The 11056-nt window shown below is 38.5% G+C and overlaps 2 protein-coding genes across 5 annotated transcripts in view; one reads left to right on the top strand and one right to left on the bottom strand.

The window, feature by feature from the left end:
• spns3 (SPNS lysolipid transporter 3, sphingosine-1-phosphate (putative)) overlaps window positions 1–7305 on the bottom strand; it is a 15237-nt gene extending 7932 nt beyond the window's left edge. Inside the window, exon 1 of one of the 3 annotated variants that reach the window (XM_020612381.1) lies at window positions 7256–7305. Coding sequence is in view for 1 of the 3 variants with exons in the window: in XM_020612379.1 (XP_020468035.1) it covers window positions 3071–3109 (39 nt within the window). In the remaining 2 variants the exon portion in view is untranslated. Of the gene's footprint in view, window positions 1–2402; window positions 2494–3070; window positions 3513–7255 lie in introns of those variants that run through there. The other 2 variants (XM_020612379.1, XM_020612380.1) reach the window with 2 other exon arrangements.
• The window catches only part of ube2g1a (ubiquitin-conjugating enzyme E2G 1a (UBC7 homolog, yeast)), a 13009-nt gene continuing 8166 nt past the window's right edge, over window positions 6214–11056 (top strand). Inside the window, exons 1-2 of one of the 2 annotated variants that reach the window (XM_020612386.1) lie at window positions 6214–6458; window positions 10721–10823. In XM_020612386.1, coding sequence (XP_020468042.1) covers window positions 6413–6458; window positions 10721–10823 — 149 coding nt within the window. In that variant the 5' untranslated portion in view covers window positions 6214–6412. The remainder of the gene's footprint in view (window positions 6459–10720; window positions 10824–11056) is intronic. The other variant, XM_020612384.1, reaches the window with a different exon arrangement.

The raw sequence follows: 11056 nt of genomic DNA, 5'->3' as shown, positions 1-11056 counted from the left end.
GCCTGGAGTTTGCTAAAAAACACCTGAAGGACTCCAAGATGGTGAGAAATAAGATTCTCTGGTCTGATGAGACCAAGATAGAACTTTTTGGCCTTAATTCTAAGTGGTATGTGTGGAGAAAACCAGGCACTGCTCATCACCTGTCCAATACAGTCCCAACAGTGAAGCATGGTGGTGGCAGTATCATGCTATGGGGGTGTTTTTCAGCTGCAGGGACAGGACGACTGGTTGCAATCGAGGGAAGGATGAATGCGGCCACGTACAGGGATATCCTGGATGAAAACCTTCTCCAGAGTGCTCAGGACCTCAGACTGGGCCGAAGGTTCACCTTCCAACAAGACAATGACCCTAAGCACGCAGCTAAAATAACGAAGGAGTGGCTTCACAACAACTCTGTGACTGTTCTTGAATGGCCCCGCCAGAGCCCTGACTTAAACCCAATTGAGCATCTCTGGAGAGACCTGAAAATGGCTGTCCACCAACGTTTACCATCCAACCTGACAGCACTGGAGAGGATCTGCAAGGAGGAATGGCAGAGGATCCCCAAATGCAGGTGTGAAAACTTGTTGCATCATTCCCAAAAAGACTCATGGCTGTATTAGCTCAAAAGGGTGCTTCTACTAAATACTGAGCAAAGGGTCTGAATACTTATGACCATGTGATATTTCAGTTTTTCTTTTTTAATAAATCTGCAAAAATGTCAAATTCTGTGTTTTTCTGTCAATATGGGGTGCTGTGTGTACATTAATGAGGAAAAAAATGAACTTAAATGATTTTAGCATATGGCTGCAATATAACAAAGAGTGAAAAATTTAAGGGGGTCTGAATACTTTCCGTACCCACTGTTAATGTGGTTTGTGGAAACGGGGTAGAACAAGTTCTTATGACACAAAAGGCAATTACACAACATTGTTGCACGAAAGTCAAAATGACAAAGAAAGGGGAAGAAGGCTTTTGTCAGTACAGGTTTTTTTTACTGCTATTTCACAGTTCTTTCAAAAGTGCAGCACCACTGTATGTCACCACACAGTTGATGGTCATGAAAGGATGATGGAAAGACAAGCCAGTAATAACAAAAGTAGGCAAGATTATTAGTGTTTCAGTTACAATCCTAACATTTTGTAACATTTAACAAAAGTTAAAAACTACTGTATTAGTAATGTTGCTTTAGCTGTATCATAAAGTAACAAGAAATATAAAAAACATAATAATGTTAAAAAAATTCAGTCATTACAGAAAGTATTCAGACCCTTTCAAGTTTTCCACATTTTGTTATGTTTCAGGCTCATCCTGTAAAGTTACTAAAAATAGGAGACTGAAATATCCCAAGTATTAAGACCCTTTGTTAAGACACTTGCAATTGAGCCCTGGTGCATCCTGCTCCTATCAGTGGTGGTTGAGATGCTTCTGCAGCTGAGTCCACCTGTACCTAATTTAATGGATTGGATATAATTAGGAAAAGCACACACCTTTCTATATGAGATCTCACAGCTGATGGTGAATGTCTGATTGAAAACAGCTAAGAGGTTGAGGCAACTGTCCACAAACCTGTTAGACAGGATTGTGTCAAGACACAGATCTGGGAAAGGATACAAGAAAATTTCTGCAGCATTGAAAGTGCCCAGGAAGCACAGTATCCTCCATCATTCTCAAATGTAAGAGATTTGGACCTACCAACAGTCGTCAGAGATTTGGCCACCCAGCCAAACTAGTCAGGGACGAAGGGCCTTGGTCAGACCAGTAACCAGAAACTCAAGGGTCACTATGAATGGGATCCAGAGTCCTCACTAAAAGGCTGTGGGAATGTTTTCCTGTATCTGGTACTGGGAAACTAATCAGGATAGAGGGAAGGAGGGATGTGGAAAAATACAGAGCAATTCTGGATGAAAAACTTCCAGAGTGCTCTGGATCTCAGGCTGGGGTGAAGGTTTACATTTCAACAAGACAACAACCCAAAGCATACCACCAAGAAAACACAAGAGTGACTTCAGGAAAACTCCTGAAGCTGTGCACCAACGCTCCCCATCCAACCTGGGTAACCTTGAACGATTCTGCCAAGAAGAATCAGAATCAGAATCTGCTTTATTAGCCAGATGTGTCGGACACACGAGGAATTTGACTCTGGCTCTCAATGTGCATGTACATATCCCCATGCAAGGGGCAAGTAAACAGTAAACCAACATAAGACTGTGTAATATAACAAAATAAGCAGTATTAACAAGCAACAAACAGTGCAAACAATGCTAAATAAGCAGTATAAACAGGCAGTAAACAATGCAGACAGAATGGAAGAAAATTCCAAAAGAAAGGTGCCACATCTGCAGCTTCATTCTCAAGAAGACTGAGGCTGTCATTTCTGCCAAATGTGTTTTAACCAAGTACTAAGTGAAGGGTCTGAATACTTATGTTAAGATGGATAGTGGTATTCCTTGTGGTTCAGTGGGTAAAGCAGTCATCTCCCAACTGGAGAGTCGGAGGTTTGAATCTCGGTGCCTGCAGTCCACATGTCGAAGCGTCCTTGGGCAAGACACTGAACCCTCAAGTTGCCGTTGGTATGAGCTGGTGCCGCAGATGGCTTCTTCGGTTCTGTACCGGAAACAAATTCCTTGTGTGTAACATACTTGGCCAAATAAAGGCCAAGTCTTTTATTTTTAATAAGTTTTCAAAACACTCAAAAAACCTGTTTTTACTTTGTCATTGTGGAGCATTATGTGTAAATTGATGAGAAAAAAGTGAAAGATGAAACATAACAAAACAGTCTAAAACAACAAAATGTGGAAAACTTGAAAAGCTCTGAAAAATTTCAGTACTCACTGCAGCTTACAGAAAAGTCAGTACACTTCCTAGAATGAGACAACTGTGCACAACATCTTTTTTGTAAACAATACAATACAGTACAGCTGCACCGTTAAAGCTTTGGCTGAAAGAACCTAAGACCTTTTTTAATCAAACACATTAACACTGATACAGTGGTTGATGTATTCATATCACAAAGGTAGAACCCAATCTCTCAGCTATTAAACTCACTTTACAAATTAAAATTTTGATTAAAAAAAATTGTCTCACATACTTGTTGATGATGCTTGTATTTATAATGTTCTCTGTTCATTCCATGTTTCCAGTTTTTAGAGAACAGTGTCTCTGAGGCTTGAGGAAGTTAACGGACACTTCACTGAGTTAGTGAAGGGAGCAGCCCACTCTGGGTTGGTCATATGCTTTCATACAGATCTGTACTGTGATGCAATGCTGTAAATGGGTCAAATGTTATTTCCTCTTGTCTTTCGTTTTGTGCTTCTCTTCTTTCTTTTTATAAGCAGGAAATAACACTATATACAGGAAAATAGTGTGTGATTCATAAATTATTAAAACAGTGTCATCAGCACAAACTTGCTCAACAGAGTGACAGAAGGGCTGTGGCAGTGCATGTAGAGGTTAGTTGATAATGTGTTACAACTTTCATTAGTGGTTTATGTCTGATATGCTGCAGCATGTTACATTTGTTCTGGGAACAGATCATTAAGAGGTGATACTACCCATGACCCAAAATAACTTGTTACGACAAAACTGCACCTTTAATGTTGTTTTTCTATGTCTTAGTAAAACCTGTTTTTGCTTTTTAGATTTTTCCCACCTTAGATACCCATAAAGCCATTAGACTTCCATTATTCATATGAAAACTATATTTAAAAAAAACTGAGCAGGACTTTGTATTCTGAACATCACTTTTGTCAATTTGTGCTCCATTTTCAGCTCTTTAAAACTGTTACTTACCTGTGAGATAGCAAAGCTTCAAATCTTCAACAGCATATTGTGAAACAATGTCTCTATCTCAAAAAGATTCCCCCCCCTAGACTCATCATGGCTTCTGCTGTGACAACAGTGACACTATTGTGCATAATATCTTTGTTCAAAAGAGCAGAGTTTTTGTCAGCAAGGATGGAACATCCCAGGGGGACCACTGATGTCTATTGGTGGCCTGTAAGAACACCAAGCTTATTCCAATAAAAGCTATAATCTTGGTTTGGGGATATAATAAATTTACCTGCACAGTCTTGCTTAACATGAAGTACAGGTAGGCCTACATTCTGTCAAAGTACCTCTGATCCATGAACTAACTCTTCAGCATAGCCGCAGTGTCTGCAACCCCATTCAGCTAGCTTCAGTTCTAGCCTTAGATCACACAAACAGATTCTGCCAAGGTGTGATATTTCTCATCTTTATACAAAAGTATCATTACTGTTGAATTAGAATATAGCTTATTACATCATACTTTAAGAGATGAAGAGAAACGTATGTGTGAAATATTTATTAAATGTTGCTTTGTTTATATGTTGTATAATATTTTTCCACCTGTAGCCACCATCTAGTGTCTACTGTGAGTATTATTATCCAATATCAAACCAGTCTGATCCACCTGAATATATTCATATAGGGCTTCTGTGTTCATCTGTGACTACAGCCTTTCAGAGTGACTTTCATCACATTAGTTTACTGATCTGAGAGGGAAATTAGAGGTGCAGCTCTGCAAATAAAGATTCTATACTTTGAATTTGTCTAAGATAGGCCACAAAAGTCAGAAAAGTACATTTGAGAACCTCCAGACAGGACTATACAAGTATGACCAGATTTCAACATGTAAATGGCAATCAAAACATTAGCAGTGGTCTAACCTTCTTTAGACATGTCATGTTCAGTGTGCCACTGAACTCAGGCTGCAGGTGCCTAACCTGAGAAGAAGACACCAGGACCTCACTCATTTTCCTATCATATAAAAGCACTTGACAGAATTTGCCACAAGAAATGTCATGAAATTATTTATACTGTCTTGGAACACAATTCAATTAATTACATTTTTTAACGATTACATGACCTAATATTTTTTTGAGAAATTAACTTACTGGTAATTATGCTGCACAAGACTATTGATTTGAGAATTACTGTATACAGACATACAAATTTTAGTGACATGCGAGGCAAATTGCACTTCCCCCTTTGTGTGATCTTGCATATAGCCAGGTGCAACATTCCAACATTTATCATTTGAACTTAGCATATTTTGGGGGTTTACAGCTGCTTGTGCAGTGATGATCCAGCTGAAACACTGAGGTTCAAGCTACAGAATGTCATTCAAGGTAGCATTAGCACGAAACTGTTTAAGACAGTCACCTCATAGCAAGACGTTTCTGGGTTTGAGCCCCAGCTGACACTGTGCCTTTCTGTGCAGAGTTTGCATGTTCTCCCTATGCCTGCATAGGTTTTTTTCTGGGTACTCTGGCTTCCTCTCATAGTCCAAAGACATGCAGATCAGGTTGGGTGTGGTTGTCCATCTCTAAGTGTCACTGTGAAAGACTGGTTCCCTGTCTAGGGTGTACCCTGCCTTTTGCCCAGTGTCAGCTGAGATTGGCTGTAACCCTTGTTAGGATAACTGGTAAACATAAATGAATAGATGGATTAGCATGAAACTCCAAATCAATCCATTTGGCTTTGCCCAGTACTCCCTCTCCCTGCTCCACGGTACTCTACTGCAATCTGCTGCACTCTGCCACTCTCTGTCCAGTTCTTCTGATACTTGTGGTTATGAAATTACAAGAAATGAGAATGCAACAGAACTTACTAATCAAGCAGAAATAACTGAAAATCTCTGACTGGTTAGAGAGGTCAAACCTGCTCAAAACATTTTATAAGAGAATATCTCTGCACTGCTGCCAGTGCTGTTCAATAAGTCTGGGTCACAGGTGGCTTCAGCAGCACCTCTTCACATTAAGACTAGTTTTGGAGAATTTCTACAACAACAATATTTGAAAAAAGTTACATACTTTAGCTTTAATCAGAGAGCTATGTAAGATAATGGAGTGAGGTGGTACAGTGAAAGAAAATAAACAAAGAATAGCAGAAATTTATATCAAATTCAAAATAAAACTAATGTGAACAATGTCAGGAATCGTCCACTAATACATACTTGATTAAAGACGAAAGAGGTCACAGAAAATAATAATGTGTTTATATCCACAAGATGGTACTACTGCGTCATTAAGGACATCTGTCGCTCTAGAACAGGGGTGGGCAATTCCAGTCCTCGAGGGCCGCTGTCCTGCCTGACCTGCTGCTGATTACAAGCAGGACAGTGGCCCTCGAGGACTGGAATTGCCCACCCCTGTTCTAGAAAGTGATCGAAGAAGAGGAAGCAGCAGGTGCACAGGAGGGGCGCTAATGCAACAATCCCTGGATGCTAACGCGCCATAAAAACCTAAAGAAGAAGAAGCAGCAGCTGCTGTAGTACGAGAGTGCTATAGAGAAGAAGAATGACGAGATTGTTAAAAGAAAATTAGAGCAGATGTCTTATGAACGTTAAATTAACACTGTTACCTCGAAATACTGCCATTGATCTTAGCTGCATTACATTCGCTAAACTATGACAGAGCCTCAGTCAGCGCTGTTACTCAGGAGACAGCTTGCAGGTAATGTAACATTGGTGTTAACCGATGCCTAGCGCGAACCCTGTTGTTAGCTGTGATAGAAATGATGGTGCTGGTGCAAACTGTTTCTTGAACCTTCCACAATAATGTTCAACTCCCTTGACAAACTGCGTGGGCACTATAGCGGTGCATGTCATCAGACACATTACACGCTTTACAAATAAAGACATTCACTGCGATGGGAAACATTTAGGTGTTTCGACGTTACATGCGGATGTCAGTCGAAAGCCGCTGTCAGAATTCCCTATGGCTTTCTACTGTCGAGCTAACCAGTTAGCCTAGCGTTAGCCTCTAGCTGTCTCGCTGGATTCGAAGTGTTTACATATGTTAATTTAATGGACGTAAGCGGGGTTTTACTTTTTTAAATGTGTTTACTAGTTATGCGAATAACAAAATTTTAGGTGCTACTTTTTTGCTTAAATCTAAGTAATGCTCCACTAGTTCACCGATTTGCTTTTGCTAACCACACTGAATTGTTAACATATTTAGCTAGCTAGCTCACAACAGCTGTAGGCTAACATTAGCTGCTGTCACTTGTGTTAACTTCAGCACGTCAAGCTAACAAACCACTTTTTTAAAGAGCTCATGGCATGCTCATTTTCAGCCATGTAATGTTTAATCTTGGATACGTCTACATTAGCTTTGCACCCATCATAACTCCAAATAGTTAATTATTTCAAAGCGATAAAGCCCGAGAGTATCTTCCTAAAAACCAGAGGATAGTTCGTGAACGCGCACAACTCTTGCTGCCGGTGTTGTGTCGAAATCCGTTTCCCTACCTTGAATCTTGACACTGTGTAAACCACAACCCCTGAGGTGGTCGCTACATGAAACCGAATTTTGGACAGGGGAAGCAAAAACACAGACAAATAAGCTATGTTTTCGACAATATCTCAAATGCTACCTGACAGGCTTGAGCCATAATATGAAAGCATCAATTATTTTGAATTTCTCCTCCATGGATTTTTTTTTTTGATTTGATTTGATTTATTCTAGACTATCACATTGTGGCCAAGCAACTCACTAGCATGGATAGGTAAACAATTGTATATGTACTGATGAAAAGAGATTTGTAACACTAAACAAAGTGGGTAATTGACAGACCCATATTTTTAATTGGCATAATGCAGACATAGTAACATTTCAAGTCATACAACAATTTTCAGTAATGCTACAGAAACAACACATTAACAGACATGCAATGTGTGTTTTTTTTTTAACACACTGTTAAGCCCCACTCAGTAACGGAAGCTGCATGTGGCCTTCTGTGCTATTTTATAGGATACTAGGAAGTGTAGTAAATGTGAGTGAAATAGCTCAGCTCTTTTAATGAAACTTTTATCTTAGAATACTCCCCCTTAATGTACTCACTAGTTGCTGGGAGTGCCAGACCACAGACCCTAGAGTCTATGATCTGGTTTCGGAGGCAGTTAGGCCTTTAATGTACATAGAGCATAACCTTCCCATACCAGAGAATTATCTCCTCCTCCCTACTGGAAGCTCCAGTGAGCAGTACTGTTCATGTGACTGTGGTCTTCTAGATGTGCTTTTTTATTTTCATTAATTGAAAATGACTAGACTATCACATTGTGGCCAAGCAGCTCACTAGTAGACTGCTCTAAGTTGAACCTCTATAGGCTAATTTAATAGGAAGCTCAGTATTTCAAAGCATATTATAATAACATAATCCCTGCTGAGAAAAGGAATTTAAAGTGATAAACACGTAACTGGCTATATTTATTAGGTGGAGAAGGTTCCTACCTGGGTATTCTCAAAGAACCCATCTCTACCTCTCTGGGTGATGCTTGAAGAAGTTCGCAGGAAAATTATCAAAGTAAAAAACATTAATAGAGTTCAAAACATTACAAAAAGATTAATTATATGGGATAGAGGAGAAGCTAAACTGAAATACAAAAATTAAAGATGCTGTAAATCTGCAGCTGACGCCTCTGCTCTGCCCAAGATGATGTCCCAAAGAAGCGCACTTCCTCTTTTGTCACATTCCTTTTATATTTCATGTCCAGGGTGCAGCCGCGATGTTCAATCCACATGTCACCTTGCCTGGTTGGTCAGTGACACAGTCCATTATCTTGCTAAACGCACAGTTCATCCCATAAAGGTTAGCAAAATACACAGTTTACTTTCAGAGGATAAATGCCACATACAGCAATCATATTTATTTTTGTTGGATAACGGAGTAGAATTGTATTCTGACGTGTGTTCCTAAGCTTAATGTGTGTGCTTTTTAGATTCTGCATATGTGCACCCAGGATGTGATAACAGCAAACCTGTTTTCTTCAAATGAGATTTAATGGTTATCTAGGGAACCTGATAGAAATGAAGCACATATGTCTTCAGCGGCTAAGCTAAAATAACTGCAGTTTAACAGGAAACCTGAAGGCTTGCAACAAACTTCACATTTTCAAACATCACTCTCTGCACACTAAAGTCAAACATGAAATGCTTAATTCATAACTGCAGTAAGAAGAATATACAGTATTTCAACACTTCTAATATCATCAACCCATAAACACATTAAAATAGTTAAAGTAAAATAAATGGTGATTAGAGATTAATAGAGAAGTATTAATAAACAAGTCAACCTCTAGTCACTCAAGTCATATATTCTTGGGTGAATCTAAGCAAAGCAACTTTTTTTTTTGTAATGTAGACCACATAAACATTGTAAAAATAATATTTTATAGGATATACTCTGTAAATCACAAACGTTATAATCCACAGCATACAGCAATCTGAAATGATAGTCAAAAGCAGTCAAAATCTCACTGTGCTAAAAATATATCTTTGATCATGTTAGGCTTCAGAATATACTGTATGTCATGTTAGCTGATACTGTTTGAAAAGAGTCTCATACAGAATATTTAACTGACATTCTCTTAACACCAAGATCATATTTATGACCACAGGTATGGAGACAGATGCAAGTCAAAGAGGGCAGGAAGTTTCACACTTTTCAAGGTGCTAACAAAAATGCACAGGGAAAACATTTCAGTAGGGAATTATAAATAAAGGAGTCTTTAGCAGTGCAACCTGGCACACTTTCAGTAACAGTATGTGCTGTGGTTAACTAATGGGAGAAGCTTAAACTTGCTGGCAAACTCGGCTATGTCTCAGAAAAAATTGCCTAAAAGAGCATTGTATTTCTGTTGAAACAAGTGTGTTGCCTATCTTGATATTTATGGACAAACCCATATGGCAGCCCGAGAGCATATATTGCCAATTTAAATAGGTTGCAGTTTAAATATCGCATCATATGCAGTTGTCTTTTATTGAATTTTTTTGATTTTTGATTTTTTTATTTTTATTTTTAGGATTATGTTCCTGTGGCTCTTTTGCATTTGAATACTGATGTTAATGTGGTCACAGTCTTCACTGAAAATCATCTCAGTTGATTTTCTAACAGCTTAGGCTATATATACATACTGTATATTTACAAAAAAGGGAAAACTAACAAATAGTCAAACTGAAGAGTTGACTCCAGTTGACTGGCAAAATCCTTAGTTGGGTACAGCCCTAATTTTCAGCAAAATGTCAGAGAATATAACAAAAACAAAACAAAAAAAATTCAGGGTACTCTTAAAAAATTTACTTACCAAATTTAACACTGGTTGAAATATGTAAGTATGTAACGTTCACCCTCAGTATTTTGTTGAAAAGCATTATATATTGCTCTCTCAAAGTTTATAGTCTGTATTCTAACATTTGAATACTGTTGGTTATTAATGTATGTAATATAATGATAAATGCTTGAATAATGTGTAAAGTAAGGTGTTCCAAAGGGAAAAATCTGGAGAAATGAAGTGTATGAGTTGGCACTGACCCAGGTGAAAGTGAAACTCAAGCAGCCTGATCAGTCGTAGCAGATAGCAGTAGAAACAGGATTTGTGCAATTTAAACAGCTGACTGTGGAGATTATGCTTCACTAAATGCAGCAGAGCCTAAAAATAGATATGAAGCATAAAAAAAATGTGAGGGTTCAACATGAGACACATGGCTCACAGATTTGGTGTGGACTGATGCATTTGATATAATGGAGTTCTATCTGCAATGTGAGATGTGTGTAGAAAACTCTTCCACAAACCCTTCCAGTGTGTTTTACCAATTAGATGGTAAAACACACAACAGTCTGCAGAAGCACACATCAATTTAGGTAACACAGTCTAGGCACTATTAAATGAGCTAATGGCAGTTTGATTCTTTTGGCATTTGTTTTTTATATGTAGAGCTGAACAAAAATCCAGTGGAGGGATTCTCAGCAGGCCTGATCGAGGATAATGATCTCTACAGGTGGGAAGTCCTTATCATCGGGCCTCCGGACACACTGTAGTAAGTCTGTCTTATGTATGGGATATACAGTGGGTACGGAAAGTATTCAGACACCCTTAAATTTTTCACTCTTTGTTCTATTGCAGCCATATGCTAAAATCATTTAAGTTCATTTTTTCCTCATTAATGTACACACAGCACCCCATATTGACAGAAAAACACAGAATTTGACATTTTTGCAGATTTATTAAAAAAGAAAAACTGAAATATCACATGGTCATAAGTATTCAGAC

This window comes from Monopterus albus, unplaced genomic scaffold, assembly GCF_001952655.1.
Source record: "Monopterus albus unplaced genomic scaffold, M_albus_1.0 scaffold124.1, whole genome shotgun sequence".
Classification (NCBI taxonomy): Eukaryota; Metazoa; Chordata; class Actinopteri; order Synbranchiformes; family Synbranchidae; genus Monopterus; species Monopterus albus.
This window is presented reverse-complemented; position numbering and strand designations above follow the sequence as displayed.